The 26,360-nt window shown below is 49.5% G+C and overlaps 2 protein-coding genes across 5 annotated transcripts; one reads left to right on the top strand and one right to left on the bottom strand.

Moving 5' to 3' along the window:
* On the top strand, window positions 1–5,482 carry LOC149994647 (interferon lambda-1-like). Its single transcript, XM_090260185.1, has 5 exons — window positions 1–171; window positions 4,153–4,224; window positions 4,987–5,130; window positions 5,222–5,305; window positions 5,384–5,482. The coding sequence occupies exons 1-5, from the start codon at window positions 1–3 to the stop codon at window positions 5,480–5,482; spliced, it is 570 nt and encodes a 189-aa protein (XP_090116311.1).
* A 6,718-nt stretch (window positions 5,483–12,200) lies between these two features.
* Window positions 12,201–24,414, bottom strand: LRFN1 (leucine rich repeat and fibronectin type III domain containing 1). 4 transcript variants are annotated; one of them, XM_090260177.1, is made up of 5 exons: window positions 24,401–24,414; window positions 21,811–21,843; window positions 19,541–19,595; window positions 17,683–19,122; window positions 12,201–13,904 (listed from the first exon to the last, which is right to left on the bottom strand). In XM_090260177.1, the coding sequence occupies exons 4-5, from the start codon at window positions 19,083–19,085 to the stop codon at window positions 12,998–13,000; spliced, it is 2,310 nt and encodes a 769-aa protein (XP_090116303.1). In that variant the 5' UTR covers window positions 19,086–19,122; window positions 19,541–19,595; window positions 21,811–21,843; window positions 24,401–24,414; the 3' UTR covers window positions 12,201–12,997. The 4 variants fall into 4 exon arrangements, with proteins under 4 accessions (XP_090116303.1, XP_090116302.1, XP_090116301.1 ...); XM_090260176.1 differs by lacking the exon at window positions 24,401–24,414 and adding an exon at window positions 23,393–23,608; XM_090260175.1 differs by lacking the exon at window positions 24,401–24,414 and adding an exon at window positions 22,400–23,608.
* Window positions 24,415–26,360: the final 1,946 nt, after the last annotated feature.

Genomic DNA, 26,360 nt, shown 5'->3' on the forward strand with positions numbered 1-26,360 from the left:
ATGGCTGCAGCATGGTTCCTGGTGATGGTGGCCACTGGCCTGGGGTTGGCCAGAGCAGGTCCTGTCCCCAACCACAAGACGCGCTCAATAGGGAGGGGCTGTGACATTGGCAAGTTCAAATATCTGCCACCAACAGAGTGGAAGGCCTTCAAGAAAGCCAAGGATGCCTTGGTGAGTACCTATTTTTTGAGGAAACTCCATACTGTCTTCCATAGTGGCTGCACTAATTTACAATTTCACCAACAATGTACTAGGGTTCCCTTTTTCCAGATCCTCACCACTTGCTGTTTGTTGACCTATTGATGATAGCCATTCTGGTATGTGTGTGGTGATATCTATTGTGATTTTAATTTTAATTTTCATGATGACTGGTGATGTTGAGCATCTTTTCATATGTCTTTTGGCCATTTGTATGACATCTTTGGAAAGACATCCATTCAGCCCTGACCAGTGTGGCTCAGTTGGTTGGACGTCATGCCAGAAAGCAAAGGGTCACTGGTTTGATTGCCAGTCAGGGCACCTGTCTGGGTTGTAGGTTGGGCCTCCAGTCAGGGCGCGTGTGAGAAGCAACTAATCAACATTTCTCTCTCATATTGGTATTTCTCTCCCCTTCTCTAAAAATAAATAAATAAAATGTGTGGGTTTTTTATTTTATTTTTTTAAGAAATGTCGATTTCGGTCCTCTGTCCATTTTTTAATAGAATTGTTTTGGTGTTGGTGGGGTTGTTGTGAAGTTGTATGAGTTTCTTATATATTTTGGATCTTAACCCCTATTGGATGTATCATCTGGTTGTGTGTTTACCAACTGAAGTCCATACATTACCCTCTTCTACCTCTCTCCCCCGTTCTTGCTTAATACGGTTTCAATATTTTTTTAATTGAGGTTTGTTTTGTGGCCTCATATGTGATCTACTGTGGAGAATGTTTCATGTGCACTTGAAAGAAAAATATGTATTCTGGCTGGTGTGATTCAGTGGATTGAACACCGGCCTGTGAACCAAAGGGTTACCGATCAATACACAGTCAGGGCACTTGCCTGGATTGCAAGCCAGGTCCCCAGTTGGGGGCAAGAGAGAGGCAACTACACATTAATGTTTCTCTCTCTTTCTCCCTCCCTTCCCCTCTTTCTGAAAATAAATAAATGAAAAAAGTTTTTTAAATGTGTATTTGGTAGCATTTGGATGAAATGTTTTATAAATGTCTGTTAAATCAATCTGATCTAATGTGACATTTTAGGCTATTTTTTCCTTATAAATTTTTTGTTAATATGATGATCTATCCATTGACATGAGTGGGGTAATAAAATTCCCCTATTATTATTGTATAACTGTGAATTTCTCCCTTTATGTTTATTAATATTCACTTTATATATTTAAGGTGCTCCTATGTTGGGTACAGAGATCTATGCTTGTTATATCCTCTTCTTGGATTTACCCCTTTATATTTATGTAATGTCCTTCTTTGTCCTTTAGAATGTTTTTTTATTTTAAAATCTATTTTGTCTGATATTGCTACCCCAGCTTTTTTTCAGTTTTATTCACATGGAGTATCTTTTTCCATTCCTTCATTTTCAGTCCAAAGTGTCTTTTGATTTGAAATGAGTATACTGTAAGCAGCACATAGATGGTTAATGTTTTTAATTCATTCAGACACCTTATGTCTTTTTATGAGAGCATTAATCCATTTACAGATAAAATAATTATTAATTAGTATGTACTTATTGCCATTTTGTTAATAGTTTTTTCGTTGTGTTTTTTTTTTTTTTTTTTTTGTAATTCCTCTCTGTTTCTTTCTTCTCTGGATCTTTCCCTTGTGGTTTGTTGGTTATCTTTAGCATTTTTTTGGGGGGGTGGGGGGTGGCCTTTCTCTTATTTTTTTATGTATGTTTTATAGGTTTTGGTTTGTGGTTGCCATGAAGTTTATAGATATCACTCCATAGCTATAAGCAATCTATTTATCCTCACCTGAGGACTTCTTTTTCCAGGGCTTTTTAGAGATAGAGAAAGGAGAGAGAGAAAGAGAAACATTGATGTGAGAGAGAAACATCGGATGGTTGCCTTCTCATATGTGCCCCTACTGAGGGTCTAACCTGCAACCTGACTATGTGCCCTGACCAGTAATTGAACCCATGATCTTTTGGTCTGTGAGAAAACACTCCAACCAACTCAACCACACAGACCAGCACTATAGCAGTCTGTTTTAAATAGATAGGTATTTAAGTTCTAATATATTCTAAAAGGACTATGTTTTCATTCACTCCTCCAAGCTTTAAGTATTTGATGTCATATTTTAGATCTCTTTGTGTATCTCCTAATTATTGTAGTTTGAGTTGAGTTTTGTACTTTGGTCTTTTTACCACCAGAGCAGCTTTTTAAATGTCTGATTCACTATATTTATTAAATATTTGGCCTTACCAGTGAGATATTTTTCTTTCTCATACTTTCATATTTCTGGTTATGGCCTTTTCTTTACTACTTAAAGGAAACCCTTTAACATTTCTTGTAAAGCTGGCTTAATAGTGTAACTCCTTCAGTTTTTGCTTATCCAGCAAGCTCTTTATCTCTCCTTCAATTCTGAATTATAGCTCTGCCAGGTAAATTATTCAGGGTTGTAGGTTTCTTCCTTTCAGCACTGAAAGATGTCTTGCCACTTCCTCTGGCCTATAAAGGACAGAGGAATCAGCTGATAGCGTTGTGGTAGTTTCTTTGTGTGTAACTAGTTGTTTTCCTCTTGCTGCCTTCAAAAATGTCTTATTATATTTAACTGTCATTTTAATCACAATACGTCTTGTTGGGTCTCTGTGGGTTCATCTTGCTTCAAACTCTCTGTGCTTCCTGGACCTAGATGTTCTTTTTCTTTTCCAGGTTAGGAAGGTTTCCACTATTGTTTCCACAAAGTTCGTTCCTTTGTCTCTTTCTTCTTCTTTTGGGAGCCTGATAATGTCAGTGTTTGTGAGCTTGATGTTTTTCTAGAAGTCTCAAACTATTTTTTTATTTTATAATTCTTTTTCTTTTTTCTTTTGTGATTTGTTGATTTCCAGTAATCTGATGTTCCAGGTGACTACTCCCTTTTTCTGCATTACCTAATTTGCTGTTGATTTCTTCTACCATATCTTCCATTTTAGTTATGGTATCCTTAGAGTGGTTTTGGTTCTCTATTATACTTTCTAAGTCTTTGTTGATGTTCTCCTTAAGTTCCTCCACTTCACTCCAAAATTGGTGAGCTTCTTGACCATTTCTTTCAATTTTATCAGGTAAATTACTTATCACCATTTTTCTTAGTTTTTTTTGGGGGGGGGGTTATACTTCTTGTTCCTTTATTTGAAAGCTATTCCTCTGTCTTTTCATTTGTTACTTCATGTTTAGATGAATTAGACAAAATAATTATCTCTCCCAGTCTCGAAAACATGTGTAAAAGAAGCCTCTGCACAGGCTGGTGGTTTTGGCAGGCCTGTTGGAGCCAAGCAGGTGCCTATGGCATCCAGAGTGCCATCCCACTAAGAGCTCCAGTTGAGGAGGCCAGGTGTATGTAGTAATGCCCTGTTGATCCTGCTTGCTCCCTTTGTTTGGGGAATTAGGCTCCACAAAGTGTTGCTTGGAACATGCTGCAGTGAACTTGCAGGTAGGCCAGAGTACCCAAATGGAGTTTTCTCCTGCCCTGTCAAGATGGAGAGAGACATAATCAATAGCTCTCACTGGCACCTCCAATCCCGAAGAGTTCCCACAGCTACCAGAGAAATCCCAGTTCCCCAGTCTTCTCTATTCAGCCTCTTTCACTGCACTGTTGTACAGAAGCTGTTCATTCAGCCATTGGTCATGTCTCAGGAGTAATTGCTCTCTATATAGATGTATATTTCAATGTGTTCCTAGGAGTGGTAGAATTTAGCATCCTCCTGCACTGCCCCTGTCTTGGACCTCTGAGCCCCTATTGCTGTAGACTAGCCCATACCCCTCCTGCTTTGGCCAAGCTGCTGCCCTGCTACTTTGGGCTAACATCTGTCCTCCTGCGGTGGTGTTGCCTCTAGCTTTTCAGCTATGCATAGTCTCTATCCTTTATGCCATGGATTAAACTTAAGTTCTCCTGCTAGACCTCCACCCTTGCTGCTATGGGCTAGCCTCCTACTCTGGCCTAACTTCTGCTCTTACTCTTTAGGAAAATTCATTGAAAAACCAGAGCTGCAGCTGCTGCCTCTTTCCCAGGCCCTGGAAACTGACACAGCTGCAAGTGAGTTGGAACTGAGACCACTTACCTTCTCCTGGCCCCTCTCCTTGTCTCTTTAAGTGGCCCCTTGCCTCCTTTACCTCACCTGTTCTTCCCTCTCTCTTGTCCCTCCTCACCTGTCCTGTGCCCTTGTTCCTCCTCAAGTGTTCCCTTGACTCTGCCCCTACCCTGAGTCCCTTTTATCATCTTTCTGCCTCTTCCTCACACCTCCATTCTTACCTAGTTTCCTCTTATTTCTGTCTTTGTTTCTCTCCCAGGTTTTTGCCCCTTGCCCTGCCCAGCTTGTCATTGTGTGCTCCCAGCAGTGATTCCCTGTTCTCCTCACCACTTACTCTCACTTATCTCCTGCATCATCTTTCTTCCATTGATCTAATCCCAAACTGCACTCTTCCTTGATCTACCCTTCTTACTTATGTATCTAACTGTCCCCCTCTCGACTCCCTTGCTAATCTGTTCTCTTCTAATCTGTCCTCATTCCCTGTCCCTCAAACCTCTGTAACTCCCATGAGTCACCTTTCACTTGTCCCCAATTCACTTTTTTATCTGACCCTTAATCTGTCTTCCCTCTTGAGTCCCACCTGTACCTTTTCATTTTCATTCTTCTTTATGTGTTCCCTCTAACCTGACCCTTCACAAGTGCCCTTCTCAGTTGTCTTCCTTCCTGTACTCCTTACCTGTCCCCACTTCATTGGAACATCCTGCCTATCCTTTCTCATATTTTTACGTTTCTTCCCCCCTCACCTGTACTTTCTCATTTTTCTTCAGGTATGGGAGCGAACTGTGGTCTTGGAGGCAGAGCTGGCTCTAACACTGAAGGTCCTGGAGACTGTGGCTGACTCATCCCTGGGGGACATCCTGGACCAGCCTCTTCACACACTGCACTATATCCACTCTGAGGTCCAGGCCTGTGTGAGTGCTCAGGGAACCCAGGCTGTATCTGTGGTGTGTGTCCTCAACTGTCCCAGGCCCTGCCTCACATACCACTATCCTCTGCCCACAGGTTTCAGCTCAGTCCACAGCAGGCCCCAGGCCCCAAGGCCTCCTCCAGCACTGGCTTCACCGGCTCCAGGAAGCCCCAAAGAAGGTGAGTTATTGCACAGGAGAATGGATGCCTGGGATCTGGGTAAGGGAATGAGAAACCATGTTCTCTTCTCTCTCACAGGTGTCTCAAGACTGCCTTGAAGCCACTGTCACATTCAACCTCTTCCGCCTCCTCACATGGGACCTGAATTGTGTTGCTAGGGGAGATCTGTGCATCTGAGAACCTGGACCCACACCAGCTCATTGAGAGCCCAAACCTTATTTATACACTAAGCCCCACCCCTGCCTTAAGTTATTTCCTTTCACCCCTTATTTATGGACCTGCAGCCCTACCTCGGGTTCAAAATATCTGTTTATTTTTCTAGTTTTATACAATATGTTCAATTAAACAGTAAGGAATTGCAACTTCTGTGCTTAGTGAATCCTTGAGTGTGTGTGTTACCGTGTGCCTGTGACAAAGTGCAGATGTCTGTGTGGGACTGGTCATGTACACTTGTATGTGCCTGACTTCTGGAATGTGCATGTATATGTATTCTAGTGAGTGTCTACTTGAACCAGAGTCTAACTGAAGGTGCATATTGGTGTATTTATGCCCACGTGTGTGCATGTGTGTATGTATATATGCACATGTTTATCTGTCTCTCTGTTTCTTCCTGATTGTGAACTGAACATTTCCCTCTTCCATGGATACCTAGGACAGATAAAGGTCTATACAAATCAGGATACTTTATCTTACAAAGAAAATCAAGAATCACACTCAAGTTCTGGCTGGTGTAGATCAGTGGATTGAGCGCCAGTCTGCAAACCAAAAGGTCACTCATTCAATTCCCAGTCAGGCACCTGCCTAGGTTGCAGGCCAGGTCCCCAGTTGGGGTGTGCAAGAGGCAATGGATCAATTTATCTCTTGTCCATTGATGTATCTCTTCCTCTCTTTCTTCTTCCCTTCCCCAATCTCTAAAAGTAAATAAACAAAATCTTTTTTAAAATAGCATCTTAATAAACCACACTCAAAAAAGTAGAATAACATGAGTTTATTATCACACATAAAATGTCAGTTGGCAGGGAAGTTCTAAGACTCATTCATTCATTCACTCAATAATGTCATTGGGACACCAGGTTCCTTTCATTTCTGTCGACTTATTCTAGTTACCATATGGTAGCAAGATGGTGCCACAGCTCCAGCTGCCACATGTAAACAACATCCTCCAAGTTATAACAGAATATTGCAAACAATGGAGTAGAACAATAACCATCTTATTATGCTTACTGATTCTGTGGGTCATGAATCTGGACAAGGCCTATTGTGGACAGCTGGCTCTGCTTCACAAAGTTTAGGGCCTTGATTCTTCCACAGTTCTTAGAGGAAAGAAAAAAAAAAAGCACCTTTCAGAGAAACTTCCTGTTGGATGTACATGCTTGTCTCATTGGCTAGAATTTAGTCATATGCCTAAGCCTTACCCAAACACTGACATGGAAGATGTAATTACAAAGATAAAGTTAGGCTAATCAAGATCCCCCTATGAGGCTAGGAGAAATGTGTCCCAAGGAGAATAAATACCTAACAAATTTAGAGTTTTATCAGCAGAGAAAAGGTGAGAGATAGATCCAGGAAGCAGCCTAAAATGGCACATGGAGGTTCCAAGGTTATGAATCTCTCGAAGGACTGAATCCAGTGGGTCCCCAACGGGAGCACTGTTTCTGTTGTTAAAATACTGAAATACTTTCACACTGGTTGTCAAATAGCTATTTCCCCAACCCCCAAAAGCAAGTCCACCCTCCCCCTGACACACCTACACCTCCCCATGATTCAGAAATGAAAGAATTAGTACCTGATAACGGGGTTGGGGAAGGTGTTCCATGATCTGCTCCAATGTGCAGCCAACATGCATTCTGATTCTAACAACAGTGTAGTTATTAATTAGCTTGCTGGCATCTCCAGCTCAGGCATGGTATGTGTTGTGGTTTTTGAAAACTGACCACCAAGTCTTTGAAATTCCTCCCTTCAGGAGGTAGAGTCAATGCTCTCCTCTCATTGACCTGAACTTGTGATTTCTTCATCTGATAGAGCGCAGTGGAAGTCAAGTCGTGTGACTTGCAACATCAAGTCCAGCTAGCTCTCTCAGAACACGCATTCTCAGACTGTCCCTCTGGAATCCAACATACATGCTACAGAACAACCAGACCACATGGAGAGGCCACATAAACATACTCCAGCTGACAATCACAGCTGAACTGAGCTTTGCAGTCACCGCAGCCGGTAACCAGACACACGAGTGAAGAAGTGTCCAGATGATGCCAGCCACCTCCACGGTACCATGACCAAATTCCTGACCCACAGATTCAGGGAGCATAATAAAGTAATTTTTGTTTTATGCCACTAAGTTTCATTTTCTGGTTGTTGTTGTTGTTGTTTTTTTGTTTTTTTAGAGAGAGAGGAAGGGAGGAAGAGAGGGAGAAAAACGTTAACGTGTGATTGCCTCTTGCATGCCCCCAACTAGAGACGTGGCCCACAACTGAGGCATGTGCCCTGACTGGGAATTGAACCAGTGACCCTTTGGTTCACAGGATGGCACTCAATCCACTGAGCCACACCAGCCAGGGCAAGTTTTGGTTTTTTTGAGGCAATAGATAGTTGCAAAAGTGTGATGGCCACCAGCTCATCACAATCCATCATGACACATATCACAAGAAACTTATTACCAAGAGTAACCCACTGAAGTTTCTGAATGGTTCAGTTTTGTCACGTTACAGGGGTTTCAGAATCATCCCCATAATTCTATAACTGTCACTGCTTGGCATTCTCATGTTTTCTCAATTAGCACATAAGGTTGGAGTACAGCCATACACTAGAAATAACATAAAACCCTGCAGCCACACCCACTACACTATATTGTTTGTAAGTGACAGAACCCCAGTTTGGATGGGGGCAGAAAGGTACCCAGCCCAGGGCATGATACGTCCCCCTTCCTTGACACCTGCTTCCCCAGACTCCCTTGAGGTTTGGAGTGGTCATACAGCTACAGGGCTTCTTAAATGAGTTAATTTATGTAAAGAATTTAAAACAATTTTTAAAACAGGCTAAGTCTCATATATGTATTTATTACTGTTACTCTTATTATTTTTGACACAAAGTAAACTTCCATTTGTTCCCTTTCTCCCTACTTAGTTCATTGGTGTGAGGATACGAGTCCTGGAGCTCTGGTGGCCATTGTGTGACCATGAGGCAACGAGCCTCTAATCTCAATGTATCCTTCTCAGGAAGGTAAAACAGAAGAGTAGGAAATGGGTCCTTGGTGATATCAATAAGCCATTGCGCCAAACCTCCAAACCCCCTGACTCCAGAATTCTTATTAAGTAAAGGAACCAAATGTCTTCAGTCGGGTTAATCGCGTTTTCTGTTTGCAGACAAGCGAATCCTCACAAAGCCACCTCTGCATGCCCAGCACAGAATCCAGAGAAGGTGGTCAATTAATACTGGATAAAAAGATTTGAATCAAATAGGATACATCTGACCTCAGGCAAATGACCCTCTTCAATGTGAGTACTGTAATGGAATGAGATTGCAAATCTCCACATGAAGAAGCACAAGTCTAACAAATTCCAAACTGGATATATTTTGGTTTCTCCTGCCCAGCATCCATTTCTCCTGCTAGGGCTAGGGCTGCCTCTCCCAGTCCTCCAAGTGGGTGGACACAGACTCAGGTTGCTCAGTCAGAGCATGCCATAGCCAGATCACAGTGCAAGCCTTCCGTGGTCCTCCCTCAGGACAGCCCTTGCAGGAGCTCTTTCTCTGCTTGAAACATGCCCTGCTATTCTCTCACCACCACATGTCTTTACCTGACTCATGTGCACTCATCCCCATGTCTCAGCTACTACCACCTCCTCTCACACACACCCTTCGGAGTGGTCCACTGGGGTGCCTATTAAATTTACAAGCCCTACAAGCTTTCCCATCTGACTTCGCTGGTGAGTACTTAGGATTGACCATATGAAATTGCCAAGATTCTGCCATTTCTGACCTCCAAAACCGACAGTTTCATAGGCTTCAATCTAATTTTTTTTGGCCACCCAACTCAGACACCTGAATACTGAGGGCTAAACTAACCCCTACCTGGCCAGTCAAAGCATCCCATTCTTTTGGGTGGCATGATCAGTCCAAGGGTGGCCGGTGACCCTGATCAGTCCAATCCAAGCCCTTCCCTGAGATTGTTCGACGTTAGAAAATAGACTGGAGACTTTGTCATTTTCCCACTGGGCTATGGTGCTGGAAGGATTGGGTCCATGTCTGCAAATAAATGTCCATTTTCCCATCCCATGCAATTGAGTGGATATGGGCTGAGGCAAACAGAGAAATGAGTAGGAGAGTGTCTTGGTGGTGTTGAGTGTGAGGGCCAGTCTCTAAGGCCATGTTCCTCGTAGCTTTATCCTAAATTGTCTCCTTCCTACCTATATGAGCCAACAATGCCTGCTTTATGCCTCTTCTGTTAGGGTATGTTCCTGTCACTTGCTACCAAAAGACTCTAACACATGTCCCTGAACCTGCAGGCGGGGTCAGACAGCTCTTCGGGGCTCACACAGTCTCCTTTCTTCTCGCACCACAGCTGTTTTGTGTTCTGTCTGTCCAGGGGCTGGGGCTGGGTCCTTCTGGGTCAGTGCTGCGTCAACAGTGCCACGCACAGACCAGATGCCCGAACACTCCCCTTGGAAGATACCACACCCTCTCTCACTGCTGTACCTGTCCCCTGGGTTTGACGTTCTTAAGTTTGGAAAAACGAGCATATCATTGGCATTGATTGTCTATTAAGTGAAGGGCCTGGAGTACCCAGAGAAAGACGGTGGTGGGTGTCCTGCAAACGTCTAAACCAGGGACCATGTGGTCTCAAATATGTTGATGGATGGATGTCATGTTCTGAGATGGCAGTTCCTGACTTTGTTTTGAAGGCAGGTGCACCCAACTCCAAAGCTGGCGTCTCCACAGCAATCAGACCATATGCCACCAGTGCCGAAAATCCTTCTTGGCTTCCCACAGCTCTGACAACTAAATGCTGACTCTTGACCACAGACCACAAGGCTCTGCAGAATCTGCTCCCTGTTTGCCTCTCCTACTTGCTCTCCTCCCACTCTGCCCCTCACTCCAGTCCAGACACACTACCTTCAACATACCAAGCACAGTCCTGTCTCAGGGCCTTTGCACATGCTATTTCCATGACCAGGAATGCTTTTCCCTGGCTCTTCCCACAGTGGATTTCTTCAGCTCCAACATCACCTTCTCCACCAAGTTAAAGTAGGCCTCTCAGTCATTCTCTGTCCTAATCAACCTGTTTCCATTCATTTCATGCTACTTATTTACCACCAGACACTCATTATATGCTTACTTGTTTACTGTCTCCCCCCAAGGGGCAGGGGTTTCCTGTTTTATTTTTCTTTTTTGTTCACTGTGGTATCCCCTGCGCAGGGCCAGGTATATAATGCATGCTCAATAAAGCTTTATTGGGTGACTCAGAGACAATATAGCCAGATAATTAATGTGCAACATTTGCAGGCAGTAAACTTTCTAGTCATGGCTCTGCCGTTTGCTGGCTGTGTGATCTTGGGCAAGCTCCTTGAATCTGAACTGTTTCCTCTACTAGAAAGATGGGTGCACCCACTACGTGTCAGCTGCAAAGTATAAATGCGACCATGCTTACTATCCGAGGAACTTCATTCTGTGAGCATCTGTGCCCAGTGCTGAGTTGCACGCTCTCTTTTCATGCATCAGGGAGGGTTTGTGAGCACAGTGCCTGGTGTGTGGAAAGCGCTCAGTGCCCAGGAGTCATGATGACTGAGATAGATAAGTGTGGCTGGGTCACTGGGTGAGGGAGCCTCTGTCCTGTGATTCTCTGATGCTTCTGTCCTCGCTGCCTCTCACCCTGTTTGCCCAGATCATGCCCCTCCCTCCTGCTTTGTTTCTATTTCTGTTTTTCTCCCCTCCTCTCCAGGCCCTCAGGGGGCCTCTGGCTGGCATGAAGCCTCTTCCTTCTTCTCCAGGATAAGAAAGTTTTCACTGCAGGGCCCGCCAGCAAGGGTCGGGGTGCCTCTCGACCGATTTTCCTTCTCCAGCCACAACCCTCAGCCTTACCTGAAACTCCCCGCCCCACACCATCCTCAGTGCCCCCAGCAAATCCCTCCTCCACTTGTGATCCTTCCTATTCCAGACAGAGTAACCAATGATCTCTTTCCCTCATCCCCTCCTTCCCCAGGCTGGCTTTGGGTACTCATGCTCAGCCTGAGGTCTTTGGGGCCATTCCGCAGCCTTCAGATGCAACATAGTGTAATGGTAAGGATTGACACTGAGGTCAAACTGCCGGCTCCACTCTTTCTTCACTGGGGATCTTTGGGCAGGTGACTTCTCTTCTCCCTGGTTCAGATTTCTGTCTGTAAAACGGAACCAAAGATATCTACCTTGGACAGTTGCCCAACCTCACATGAGCTGTGCTTAGCACAATGCCTGCGTGTGGAATGAGCATTCACTAACTGCTCAGCAGTAGATTCTGTGGTTAAGACGACAGATTCAGAAGTCAGGCTGCCTGTCTTTTCAAATCCCAGTTTTTCCACCTTCTGGTTATGTGACCTTGGGCACGTTACTTAACATCTCTGGGTATCAATTTCCTCATCTGTAAAGTGGGATAGCTGCAATAAGTTCTAGGGTTGTTGTGAAATTAAATGATTTAAGTTTTTTCACAGAGTAAGCACTCACTAAATGTTAGCTATTATCATTGTATTATTATTTCCCACCTCTAAGTCTCTCAGACGATAGGAAATTGTCTGCAAGTCTCCCTGGTCCCAGTTAGCCTTCTTTCCTTCAGTTTCAGTCGTTAACCTGTAATCTAGGTCACTCTCCCCACCCCACCCCCCCAAAAAAAGACACAAGGACACACACAGACGTCAGCAGAGCGGCCTCAGACACAGAAAAAAAGTTTAATTCTGCTTCAGCGGAGGGTCCTGTCTCCGGTAGGGAGGCGGACTTTGTTTTGACTTCGTTTGTGTGAAGATTTATTAGAGGAAAGAGGAAGGAATAGGGAAGAGTCTGGTCCTTCCGGTGGGACCTGCCCGGGAGAATGTGTAGTGGTAATCGGGAGACTGGGCAAAATATGGGAGGGCAGAAGAGACGATGGGACAGAGAAGAGACACAAATAGGGAGGAAGAGACAGAAGACAGAGAACGGACAGTGACAAAAGAGGGGAACAGAAAAGAGGATCCCAAGCCAGACCTGACGGAACCAGGGAAGTGAATGGGGTGGGGGTGGGGGCTTTGGAGGCCTCCGCAGGACAGAATAGGATCTAGTCCAGCCAGATACAAGAAATGGACCCCTCGCCCCTGCCCCGGGTCCCGGGCAAGGGGAGGGGGCTCGTGTCTCAGTGCTGCAGTGTCGGGGGGACCCTGCCCCTCCCCGCGCTTCGCTGTGTAAGGCACCGGCTCCAGCGAGGTCCGCGAGTGCGCGGGGGGAGGGGCAGGAGTGTTGAGGAGTCCTTGGGGGAGGAGAGCCTCGCGGCCTGCCCCTAACTCCCCAGGACAAGGGGACATGGCCTCGAGCCTTTGCCCGAGGCAGCAGCGCCCCCTCGGGGAGAAGAAGGGCCCGTCTCCCTTACAGTTAAGAGGTGTTGACTCTGTGCTTTCTCCCCCAAGTCCTGCCCCTGCGTCCCGGCGGCTGGGCGTCTGTCCACGGCACCCAGGCGTCCGGGCGCCCGCCCGCCGCTCACACGGTACTCTCCAGCATCCACTCGGTGCTGGTAAAGGCCAGGCGCGCCCTGACGGAGCCCAGCCCCAGGTCTCCGTCCTCCCCGGCCGCGCCCCCTCCAGCCACGTCCAAGTGCGGTGTGGACCGGTGGCGCTTTGTCCGCCGGGCGCGGCGCGGATAACTGTGGCTCTGGAAGAGCGCCCCATAGTCCCCGTCGAACGAATAGCGCTGCTGAGGCCTCAGCCGAGCCGGGGCCCCCCCAGGAACCAGAGCTAGAGTGGGAGGCGCCGAAGCTGGCGGCCCCAGGGCCCCAGAACGGCTCCTCCGAGGACCCACTGCGGCCCGAGACTCCTCCCCGGAGGTTTCCTCTGATGGCAGCAGACACAGCGAGGTGGCAGAGCCACCCAGGGAGCGTCTGAGGACCGCCTCTGGCTCTGAAGACGTCATATCCACCGCCGTAGCCTTCGCTTCCACCGCCACCGCTGCCGCAGCGGGGGTCACCACCTCACGTAGCGCCTCGTACTGGTCTTGCGCAGGCGGGGCCGGGGCCTGCGGCGCGCCTGCCCCGTTGGTCTGCGAGCACACGTGGCTGACCCGTGGGGGCGACCTGGAGGTGCCCTTGACTCTGCGGCCATCTCCATCCCCGTAGACCTTGTAGCGGATCATGAGCAGAACAATGAAGACGAGGACTGAGGCAACGATGACGCCCCCAATGGCAATGATCATTGTACCGCCCAAAAAGTGGGCCCTCAGTGGGCGGCAGGGCGCCGGATCCCCAGCCGTGGTAAACTGCACACAACCCACCACTCGCGTGGCTGGCAGCGCCGTAGCCCCGTCGTCGTAGACTGCCAGCACACACAGGTCATAGGCTCGGCCCGCCGCCAGATCATTCACCAGGAAGGTCTGGCTGGTGGAGGGGATCATCCTGCGGGAGGGGGTTGGGATCAGCACAGGGTTAGCTCCATTCTGAACCAGGCCATTTCACTTGCATGTCCCACCCATGGTGACGGGTGGGAACCAAACCATGCATTTCTACCCATTTCTCATCCTCTACTGGGACAACAGCAGCAATTCCACCCTCTCAGGATCACTGCTACAGGCCACATGCTTCATAGGCATGCCCTGCCCTCAGACCCACCCCCTATCTGTCACATCTCCCAGTAGGACAATATGTCATTCATGTTCCCTCATCTACATATCCTTGTCCCTGCAGGAGAGGAGTGCTCTAGCTTTTATGCCCCACCCTCAAGGGATGCGCCCCTAGCAATGTCTCACCATACTAAGGGCAACAACTGCTATCCAGGGTCTCTTATCTACATATTTCCACCCTTTAAGAGGCCTGATTACTACAGGCCACTCCCCCTACCAGCATGTCCCACCCCCACTGAAGGGGACATTGAGGTCAACTCACATCCCATCTTACTCCTCCTAGTGGGACAATGGATGCTCTCCTAGTTCCTTTTCCTTTTCTTTTTTTTTTTTTTTTTAATTTTTATTTATTGATTTGGGATAGAGAATGAGAAACATTGATTTTTGTTGTTCCACTTATTTATGCATTCTTTGGTTGATTCATGTACGTGCCCTGACCAGGAATCAAACCCACAACCCTGGCATATCCCAACAAGGCTTCAATCAATTGAGGTGCCCAGCCAGGGCCTCTAGTTTCTATTTTCTACCAATTCCTGCCCTTTCAGGGAAACCATGGTACAGACCACTCCCTTTAGCTGCATGTCCCACATTTGGGTAAATACATCTCCTAGCTGCAGAGATAATCCCCAAGCCCCTCAACTACATATTCCTGTATCACACTTTACAGTGGATGGTTCCCCTACTGTGCCTAAGACCATGTCCACTCTTTGCATGTCCTGAAACCACTCTGTGTGCATCCTGCCCTGCACTGACACAAGTCACCAAATCACACCCCCAGGTAAGTCTCATCTATAACTGGGTCAAATGTAGCCAAGCAAGCATACCCCTTTGTTGCTGTAGGCCCCTGCCCTCAAATTAGGGGCAATGCAAAGAAATGATTAGGCTGACAAATCTGGGATCCAGACTGCCTGGATTTGAGTCTCTCTTCTGCCACTTGCTGGCTGTGACCTTAGGAAGTTTCTTAAACACTCTGTGCTTCATTTCCCCCAAATGGGAATATTAAGAATTAGTACATCGTAGAGATTATGTGAAATATGAATGAGTTAATATACCCAAAGCCTGTCACTTCATAATTTCATCATTATTAGCTTGCATCCCATCCTGTGTTGGCCAGTAACCTTTGCTATGGCTCACACTCTACTGCCAGATGCACCCTTCCCCATCTATAAGACCATTCCCACTAGATCTTGCCCCTTTGGCTGGTCACACCCTTTCCACACTGTTGCCATGTCCAGCCTTGGCTAACCTGGAACTGCCATGTCTACATGGAGTTGCACCCCAGCACTCACCCTCACAAGCTCTCCTCTTCTATAAAGGTCTTAGTGGGTCACCAGAGACCAGGACACCTCTTTATTGGCATGGGACCATGAAGCAGGAGCTCTGCCTCCTCCAAGAGGCCATGCCCCCATCTCCATAGGCCTCTTGCCTCTCATAAGTTTCACATTCCCTCTAGGCCACTTTCTGGTCCTGAAGCCCACTTCAATTGTCCCACCCTCCTGGAGGTTCCCCACCACCAAGAGCCATCCTCCAAGCCGAAGACTTCAAGTGAGGGCCCCACCCCCTCAAAAAGGCCCATCCATTCTCCAACTCTCCCTTTGCCGGCCATTTAACAGACCACTCCCCGCCCTTGCCTCCAAACCTTGGGCCCTAAGCTATAAGTCTTCCTTTTCCTCCCATCTCCCCTCTCAGAAAAACTTGGATACCTCTTGGAATTCCTTTTTAGGGGAAGGAGTCCCTAAAAAAACAGTTGCTAGGGGATCCCCCCTTTTCAAGGACATAGGCTGGCTCCTTAAGAAAGCTTGAGCCCTTGTGTCTCTAATTGGCTGCAAGACTCAAGCAAGCAGCAGAGCAGGCTTCTGGTTGGATGTCACCTCCACCCATGGCAGCAGAGAGGAAATTAACCCCTGTAGCACCACAGCACAGGCATCTGCAATGGGGGATGGAGGACTGGAACTGTGACCCTCAGGGGAAGGGAAGAGCCCCCAGGTCTGTTGCCTAGTTAGGGACAGAGCACTATCAACATCTGAAAACATATGGAGTCTGGGGGCCTGCAAACCTCCCTGCACCCCACCATGTAGTGGCCATAGGTTAGAGAACGAAAGAAACAGAGAAGTGGAGAGTCACAAACCAAGAGTTATTTACAGAAATGTATTATCCATCTCCATTAATTCCTTCTTGGCAAATGGTAGGTGCTCAATAAATGTGTGTTCATGTAAAAAGGGCAGGGTTAGAAGTTAGAAGGGTAAGAGCTAGAATCTTGGCTCTGCCACTTTCTGTGTAACCTTGAGCAAGTGACTTCCTTCGACTGCGCTTCGGTTTCCCTATCTATAAAATGGGAGGGAATCGTTGTCACTTCACAGCAGAGCTGGAAAGATTGAAGGAGGTAGCATCCTTGGTAGTGCCTTACAAAGGTTTTTGTTTTGTTCATTTGTTTGCCCTAATGTTTGTAAAATTGGGCCCGTGTCTGATCTAGCATACAGTAGGTATCCACTCAGTGTTTGATAACCAGATTCTAAAAGAGAAGAAAATGAAGATGACAGAGACAAAGGAAAAGAGAGGGATTTACTCATTCAGCCAACAATGGAAAAGCACCTACTGTATACCAGGACTGTGGTCAAGAGAACCCTGGGAAAGTGAAGATGGAGGCCAAGAGGCAGGCTTTTTGGTGGAGGCCTAAGCACCCCTAAGAGCTAGGGCATTCTCAAGTGAAGTTAAACACAGGATTAAGCATTCAGCAGGTGCTCTACAGTGTGCATGAAAGAGACAGCTAGGAAAAGAGAGAGCCATTCACAGAGCTAACAACCACTTACCAAGTGCCCAGGTCTACGGCTGTGAGACATACTTATAAAGCCACCAAGATGAAGAACACTGCAAGGCTAAGGCAATAATTCAGCGTGTACTAGATGCCTCCTTCCTCTGGGCTTTTGGTCTCCCTGAGTCCCCAGCCCCCTGCTCAGGGCCTAACGAGGGCAGTAGGGAGAAAAGGGACAGACAGAGACAGATGTGAAGGTAAGAGAATAAGAGAGATGATGGGAGAAAGTAACTTTAATGTCGTCTGTCCACACCAGGAAAATGGCTTCTAACCCAATGGATAATGAGAATAACTTATATTTACATATTTTGGTTTTCTGTTCTATAATGTACCCAATGTGTTAATACAGTAGCACTGGCATATAATTTATAAATATAAATGTAACTGTTAAACATATGTATGTATGTGTGTGTGTATGTGCATTTCATGCTCCAAAATGTTTAACTGCCAAGGTCCACAATCAAACACCTTTGGTGAGTAAGGATGTGGACCATGAGTCCCAAGGGAGTAGGGATTATACTGGGCACATTCAGTGTCCAGTCTGGCTCATGTGGGTGTTTAACAAAGATTTCCAAACCGCCTGAAAAGCAGAAAGAGACAGTGAGACAGAAATAGAGAGAGACAGAGATAGGGTAACTCCGCATGGCCATCTAGAACCCCAGCTGAACAAGAAGGCCAAGGAAGTGGGCAGAAGGGAGGGGGGCCCTTGGGGTTGGAGGAGCCCTGGGACTGAAGCACCTACCTATAGACGAGGGAATCATCAGCAGAGCTGTTGTACTGGACTTGGTACATGCGGATGCCGGGCACTGGCCTCTGCGCTGGCCAGCGGATGAGCACGGAGCTGGAGGTGAGCTCCGCCGCCACCAGCCGGCGCTCAGCGGCCGATTCGTTGGCACCAGGTCGGCCAGGCGTGGCAATGTCAGAGGAGCCAGGCTCGGTGAGAGGCGGTGGGGCAGCCGGTGGGGGCGCCATCAGAGGCAGAGGCACCACGCACACCTCCACGGGTGCCGTGGCTTCCCCAGCAGCATTGGAAGCGATGCAAGTGAAGGTGCCGCTGTCCCGCAAGGTGGTGATGGTTACATCCAGTGTCCCATCCCCCCGGACCCGGGTTCGGCTCGAGTTCCCCAGCAACCGCCCGTCAGGTGCCACCCAATGCACCACGGGCTCAGGGTCACCCACAGCGCGGCACCGCAGGCTGACCGCCTGGCCTTCCACCACCAGAGCCCTGCCCCCCGCCTGCCGTGTGATCAGTGGGGGTTCGCACAGGAACTCCTCTTCAGGGATGGACCAGAAGTAGCGGTCAGTGAGGTGCTCAGGAGTGGCACATGTCTCCAGGTCATCCTCTCTGGTCAGCCGCCGGAGCCAGAGCAGCTCACAGTTGCAATGCAGGGGGTTGCCACCAAAGCTGACCGTGAGTGGCGTGGGCGGCTTGGGTCCAGGGCCTTGGGACCTCAGGAAGAGTCCATCAGGAGGCAGTTTATGGAGGCGGTTGGAGGTCATGTCCAGGCGAACCAGTTTGTGAAGCTGCACGAAGGTACCTTCCGCGATGTGGTCGATGAGATTGTGGTCCAGCGTGAGGGTGTTCAGGTTCACCATCTGGCCTACGGCCTCCCAGGGCAGGGCCTCGAGGTTGTTGTAGGACAGATCCAGGTCCTCCACGGTGGACAAGAAGGCATCAAAGGCCGCTGGCTCCACCCGGCGGATCTGGTTGTTGCCGAGGATCAGGTGGCGGAGGTTTCCCAAGCCACGGAGCTGGTCACCACGCACCTCGGCCAGTCGGTTACTGTCAAGGTGCAGGGCCCGGAGGGCACGGAGATCGGCGAAAGCGCCGGCAGCCACTTGGCCAATGGTGTTACGGGAGAGGGTGAGGTGCACCAGGCTGGTCATGTTGGCGAAGTCTCGGCGGCGGACAGCTGCAATGAAGTTATCAGTGAGCCGCAGTTCCACCACACGCCGGTCGATGGCCGGCGGCACAAAGAGCAAGCCGGTCTTGGCGCACAGCATGGTCAATGTGGGTGCCACGTTCTGGCAGATGCAGCGGCCGGGGCAGGGCTGGCCACGAGATGCCCCCACCCAGAGTAGCAGCAGGAAGGAGAGGGCAGCAGGCGGTGGCGAGAGCAGCACAGAGAAGGGGCCCGGAGCCATGGTGCAGTGGGAAGGTGGGAGGAGTGGACAGTAAGACCTGAAGGAGAAGGAGACAGGTTACCCAGGCATAGAGCCTGCTTGCCGGCCTGGCTGCCCTGGGATGTTCTGCTGGCGTCTGACCCATATGCCTCCCTTCCTGACAACCAGATTCTATAGGACAGTGATAGCATAATCATCAATCAGCTGACATGCATTTGTTATTAGATAACAACATTTTAATGCTGGTTTAGTAAATTACCACTGTCCCACCCCTGAGTGTCCTGTCCCCATCTTTACCCCCTCCTCCACGGGGCCTGAGACCTCTCATAATCTCCCAACCAGAGGGGTGACACCTGGCCCTGCCTTGGCCTTCTAGTACCCACTAAACGTTTTGAAAAATCATTGCAAACTAGGATTTAAGTTCACAGATTTCAAAGCCATACTCCCTGGATTCAAATGCCAGCTCTGACACTTACTAGCTGTGTGACCTCGGGCAAGTGTCTGAACCTCTCTGAATCTCGGTTTCTTCATCTGTAAAATAGAAATAAAAAACAAGCCTTACTTTCGTGAGGGTTAAATGGATTAATAAACATGGTGTACTACTTAGGAACAGTGCCTAGCAAATAAAATGGGTTCAATACATGTTAGTAATAATTATTACCATCATCAAGTGCCCATTATGTGCCAAGCATAGAAGTCTGCACTATTAAAAGCAAGTGCTTTGAAATGAGACCCAGGTTCAAGTCCTGGTTCCCCCACCTGCTACTTCTGTGACCCCAAACTAATGACTTCCCCCAACTAGGCCATACTTTCCTATTTTGTAAAATGGTATGATAATTATACCATCTTTACTGGGTTGTTGCAAGGGTCTGGTGAACTCATTTATAGGGACCCCTAAGCATAGGGCCTAGCACACAGTAAGTATTCAATAAATGTTAAGGATAATACCTCCTACCCTTTATCAGAGGCAAAAGGTGTCTGGAGGTGACAGAGACTGAGAAAACCACATCAGTCTCCCTACTCAGTCTTGGGAAGTCTTTCTCAGAACCTGGTTTCATCCTGGGCTCTCTGAGCTCCCAAGCAGGGGGCAGACTTCTGTGCTCACATCAATGGGCACACACAAGGTCCCATACATGCCTACACCTACACACACACACACACACACACTCACACACTCACACACTGATGCTATGCCTCTGCTCCAGGCAAAACCTGGCAGGGATTCCCCTGTGGCAGCTGCAGCCCACGACATGTCAGCTCCCATCACAACATGGGATGTGTGAGGGGTAAAGAGGAAAGGATGGGAAGGGGGCATCCCTGAAACTGTTTTCACCCCCACCCTGCACCCCAGTCCCTGCTGGCTCATCTCCCAGGAATCTGCGGTTCAGGACTATGACCTGATGTGGCCCTGATCCTTCAGCTCATGGGGAGAGGGACTATACATGTGGCAAGGAGGGACCAACAGAGTCAGAGAGAGAGATGAAGAGACAGGGAGAGACAAAAGGGAGGGAGAGATGGACCGGAAGAAACAGAGACAGACTGAGAGAGAAAGAGAAAAAAGGAAAAAGGATCTAAAAGAAAGGTGAAGAGACAGAGAGCAAGAGAGAGAAAAATGAGTGGAGGAGAGAGAAAATAGAGACTGAGACATAAAGATGAAGCATGGACTAAGAGAGAGAGAGGGGAAGAGAGAATAAGAGTGTTAGAGACAAAGACAGGCAAAGAAAGAGACAGAGACTGAGGGAGACAGTGACTGGGCTGAAGAGAGAAAAAGAGACAGTGTCATGGTGTCCCACCATCTCTGAGGCCCCCTGCTACTTTGTCTTGCACTCCCTCTGTGATGCTGTATTGGACAGAAAACCCTGGCTGGAAGGTGTAACTTCTGAGTTAGGAGGCCCCACACTACACTCGACTGGCTCTGGGGTATCTAGGGCTCAGAACCCTGAACTACAGAGCTTTGCCTCCCACAGCTGGAATGGGACTCGAGCTGCAGGAACAATAGTAGCAATGAAAATAGCTAATATTTATTGAGAGGCAGTGCAGCATTGTGGGATAGAATCTGGACCCGACTGCCCACGTTCACGCCCCAATTCCTTGCTATGTGACTCTAGTCAAGTGACTTCCCTTCTCTGTGCCTCAGTGTACTCCTCTGTAAAATGAGGATAATAAGAGTACCTACCTCATCTGGTTGTTGTAAAGATTAAATGAGACAATGCAGTGCAACATGATTAGAATAGTTCCTGACAGAATAAACACTACATGTGTCACCTGCTATTATTCCCCCCACCCCACCCCCGCCTCTGGCTCTCTCTCAGCCATCAGCAGGCTAGACTACCAGGAGGTCTTCCCATGTACACATGCACACACACACACAAAATGGTAAACTACATTCATTCCATTCTCCAAAGGCCTGGGTCATTTCATGTCATAAGACTGTCTTGCACCCTTTACTGATATCATGAGGAAACCTCTCTTTCCTGGCCACCTTACCCCTCCTGAGAGGGGATGCCTCCAGGCCTGAGACACCCTCCCCTCACCTGCCATCCATGCCCTTGCTCAACCCTGTGCCCTTACCCAAACATGATGATCCTGACCTTGTCACCACTCCGCCCCCAGCCTTGGGGGCACCTGGCACCTCAGGACATTGCCATACCCTGCACTTATAAGGCAGGGCTCCAGGCCTCCAGCAGGCTCAGAACAAAACCAACCGCTCTGTATCTCTCTCCCCAGCCTGAGGGACCCCACTCACCTCTCTTCAGGGAGTCAGGGCCTGGGCCAGTACCTGCAAAGAAATAAAATGAGCCTGTTAACTCCTTCTGGTTCCTCTCTGGACACCTGCCTCAGAGTCCATCTCAGCCAAGGAAGTCCCTGGTATGATTACACTCTCACCCCTCCTGCTTCCGGCTCTGCATAATCTCAAAGGGAGCCAGAAAGATGTCTCTGGAAACCAAGGAGTCTTGGTCTCAGGACTGTTCACTCTCCAAAATCCAGAAGTCCAGGACTTTAGCTCTTTGTCCTCTGGGGTCTCAAAAGGCCAGTGACACCGGCTCCCTCCTCCCTCAAGATCCTAGAGTCTGGGACCCCACCCTTCTTGAGTATCTCAGACTCAAGAGCCCAAGTCTCAGTTCCTTCCATTCTCAAGACCCAAGATTTGGGCCCCACCCTCCTCTTTCAGATCCAGGATTCTAGGTTCCCAGCCTCCTGCTTCCAGAGTTCACATGCCAGTCCCCAACTTCAAAGACCCTAAGCAGTACCAGGAGCTGGGGAAGGATAAGAGGTTCCCATGCTCACCATCACATCACTGTCACACCAACATATGTGGACATGCCAAAACTCACATGGGCCCACAACCCGAGTCTTTACATGTGGATTTCCATGGACACGTCAGCATGATCTCTGTGCCCCTCACACTCCACTGGCTCTTGGCCTGGGATGTGGTGCACTTGTGTCCATGGGCCCCAGGCTGGACCTTAGCATACCACAGTTCATGCCACATAGACCCCAATCTCACTGGGCCCAGAAGCAGGGTCAGCCTTGTACCAGGGACTCAGACATGTGTGTGCACACAATCCTACACATATATGTTTGAACATACACAACCTCACTACTGAGAGACCAACACTGACACATAAATACAGTCACAACATAGACATATACCCTCAAGGTTGACACACCTGCATACATCCACTCATGTACAACACTGGGTTTTCTTTGCACATTCACAGACAAAAATGCACACAAACAAAAAACTTACGTACCTACCCTTGCAGACAACCAGGTACATGCACCTATAACAGATATACCCTGCACACTCACCAACACACAAAGGCACACACATACAACAGATACTCACTTGCATGATCAAAGATACACAGAAACATGCTCTGAAGTGCCCAAACACACTCAGACAACTTCACATATATCCCCCATGATACAGAGTTACAAAGCTGATATATTCCTACGCCAACAAATGCAAAATGCACACACTAGCTGACACCTTACACATATGCACAGAGCCACAAGCAGACATAGACACTTACAAGGCTGATACACACTCAAACAAGCACACAGGCACAAAAAAATCCACCTTCATAGACACACTCTGAGATGTTAACTCATAACAGACACATGCTCACACAACATCCCTGTAAGGAATTTACACACTTACAAATGCATACAAAATATTGAACCACAGTGACATAGTCAACAGATAGGCACAGATTCACACTCACACATATATATGGACACACATCTCTCCCAGCCCTGAGGCACCCTTGCCCCACCTACTTCACAGGCCAAAGAAATCATAACATCCCTTCTTCTCACCATACCTGCCCCCACCACCAGAGCACAAGCCAAGGCAGAGGTCTGAGTTCAGCAGGTCAAGTCTCAGAGGTTTGGGGGAGCTGAGTCCTAGAGCACCAGTCCAAGGCAATCCTCTCACCAGCAGCCCAAAGGTCCCCCAGACTGGCCATCTGGATGCAGGCAACTCTGGCCCTATCTGTGGAGATCTGGCCGGTGCAGGGATTGGGGTGGGGTAGGTGGGTAAGGGCCGGTCTGCTTGCCTCCCCTAGGTCCCATCTGTCCATCCCTCAGCCTCTCATCCCTCCATCTGTCCACCTACCAACCGCCCATCCCCCCCACCCAGCCACCGGGACGGGAAGACATGGCCGTCTCCCCCAAGGACCGCTGAGGACCCCCCCACACCCAGTTGACAGGGACCCAGGGAGCGGCAAACTCCCTTCCCCCAAACCCACACAGAGGCCTGGGCCCACAAGGCTCTGAGTCCCAGCCCCCCCGGCCCGGAACCTTACGTGGACGTACAGACACACACCCTCGGAGACATACAACCCGCAGACACACACACACGCGCGCGCGCGCGCACTAATGAACACCGGAGCGGGCACACCCGGCTACACAGACCCTCGGATGGACATCCAACCCGGACACAAACACCCAACGCAGCTAGCGGAGCGCACACACTGGCGGGGGGTGGGGGGGTTCCCACACCTGGGCACACAACCCACGCACACACACCTGCACACAACCCCTCCGATGGGCGCGCAACAGCCCCCCAGATAACAGCCAGAGGGGCAGCCACTGGGGGGCACACACACGCACTGCCGGTCCCAGCACCTCGGCCCGACACTCAGCACACACCCGGATGGCCACACAAGCAGACGCCGCACACGCCGGCGCTGGGCACACACAGGGCCGCGCGAGCGCACGCCCGGCCCGCCGCAGCGCCACGGACACACTCACAGGCTCGCGTGCTCACACCCGCGTTCACACTGGCGCCCCCGCCCGCTGCCTCCCGGGCCGCTGCGGGCGGTGCTCACCCAGCCCGGGGGGGGCCCCGGGCCCGGCCCCGCCGCCGCCACCTCGCTCCGCGCCATGGTGGGGGAGGGCCGGGGGAGGGGGCGCGGTGCCGCGGGGCCGCCTCCCTCCCACCCTCCCTCCCGAGCCGCCGCCGAGCTCCGCCCTCCGCGCTGCCCGCCTCCTGCGCCCCGTCGCCACCAACGCAGCACGGGGGGAGGGGGCGCCGACCCGGCCCAGGGCTACCACAGACCCCTCTCCACTGCGGAGCCGCCGGCCCGCCCCCGACCTCTCCCCAGCCCCACCTCCAGCCCCGCGGCTTCCCGAGAGACCCCCCCAGACCACGCCCCGACTGGCTTGGCACACAGGATCTCCCAACGGAGACCTCGGATCATGGCCCAATACCCAGGGGGACCTCAAACCGTGCCTTACCGCCTTTGAGGATCCAGAGTATGTTCTACAGCCACCCAGGACCACAAACCACCTCCTACTCTCCTTGGTGACCTCAGACTCTGCCCTACAACCCATAAAGGACCCTAGCCCATATGTCCCAGCATCCAAGCGGATTCAAACCACCCCCATCAAAGACACTAAACCATATGCCTACATTCACGTGGGCTCCCCAGACCACACACCATACCTGAGGGACCCTAGGCCATATGTCAAAATCCAGGGATACCCTAGATCATGCTTTACTGCCTTTGGGACCCACCCAATGTTCTACAGCCACCCAGGACCACAAACATATCCTACTCCTTGGGGACCCCCAGCCATGTCCTTCTGCCCTCTGGCACCTCAAACCATACCCTGACCCCCAGTAGGGATTCCAGACTATGTCTAAGTTCTAGGGGGCCCAAACATGTCTCCATGGCTTCTGTGGGAGACACTAAACTTTCCCCATTACCCCCATTAGACCCAGACCATTCTCCCCTCCAAGGCACTCCTTGGTTTCCAGAATCCCTGATATGCCCCAGATTCTTTCCCATCCTCCCCCACCAGTCCTATCCTCCTGAGGCCCCTGCCTTCTCCCTGTTCCTATTCTCTCTCTTGGACCCTGCAGAACCTTCCCCCTTCCCTATGACTTCAGTGGAGTCCAGGATTCCTTGCTCCTTCCTTGTTCAGACCCCTTAGCCCACCTCCTACCCAATGACCCCTGGCCCCTCCCCCGAGTCCCACTGAGTATCTGAGGTCACGCTTCTCCTCTGAGATAGTCACTGTGGTCCCAAACCCAGCCAGGCCTCATCTCAAAATCTGTCTAATTGCAGTCCCCCGGATCCCTGGAGGCCCAAGCCCTTTCCATTTTGGATCCCACTGTATCAAGGTACTCCCCCGTACCCCTTCCCTAAATTCTTCCTTTCCATGCCATCACAGGAAGCCTGTCCTGCTCCTCAAATCAAGGGTACCTCTACAGAGCCTCCCTCTAGTGAACCTTGACCCCACTCACAACCATTAGATGCCCCCCCAGGGCACTCACAGTACACACACACACACACACACACACACACACACACAACCAGTCTTCAGATCCCACCTCCCACCCTGGTTCCAGGTGCTACCCGCAAGAGCGTGGAGGTCCAAGACTGAGAAAACAGAAGCGGGAGAATTATAACAACAGCAAAAATGTCCAGCACTACTCATGCCAGGAATGGTTCTAAGGCCCCAGTCACTCTTCACAGCAGCCAGATGATGAGGTGTCATTACTATCTTCATTTTACAGAAGAGGAAAATTGAGCCTCAGACAGGTTTGGTCACTTGCCTAGAATCACACACACAGTAAGTGGCAGAACAGGGTGGAGGTGAAGGGGAAAGAGATTACAGTAGGCCTGGGATGGAAAAGGAATGGGTGAGAAGAAAGATAATGAGAGAAACAGAGATACGCAGAGATGAGAAACGAAGAGCCTGTGCCCATCCGGGGGCAGCCTCACTCCCAGAGCATCTGGCCCTGTGTGCTCTTGTCCTCAGCCCTGACCACTCTTGTCTTTG

This window comes from Furipterus horrens, unplaced genomic scaffold (genome assembly GCF_987537825.1).
Source record: "Furipterus horrens unplaced genomic scaffold, mFurHor1.1.pri manual_scaffold_13, whole genome shotgun sequence".
NCBI classification, from domain to species: Eukaryota; Metazoa; Chordata; class Mammalia; order Chiroptera; family Furipteridae; genus Furipterus; species Furipterus horrens.

Bases quoted from the DNA above. Each gene is read 5' to 3' on its own strand.
- LOC149994647 (XM_090260185.1), top strand. From the start codon at position 1: ATGGCTGCAGCATGGTTCCTGGTGATGGTGGCCACTGGCCTGGGGTTG. The intron at 4,225-4,986 runs GTGAGTTGGAAC...ATTTTTCTTCAG, and splicing joins GGAAACTGACACAGCTGCAA to GTATGGGAGCGAACTGTGGT. The intron at 5,131-5,221 runs GTGAGTGCTCAG...CTCTGCCCACAG, and splicing joins ACTCTGAGGTCCAGGCCTGT to GTTTCAGCTCAGTCCACAGC.
- LRFN1 (XM_090260177.1), bottom strand. From the start codon at position 19,085: ATGGCTCCGGGCCCCTTCTCTGTGCTGCTCTCGCCACCGCCTGCTGCC. The intron at 13,905-17,682 runs GTAGGTGCTTCA...CCCCTCCCGCAG, and splicing joins GATGATTCCCTCGTCTATAG to GATGATCCCCTCCACCAGCC.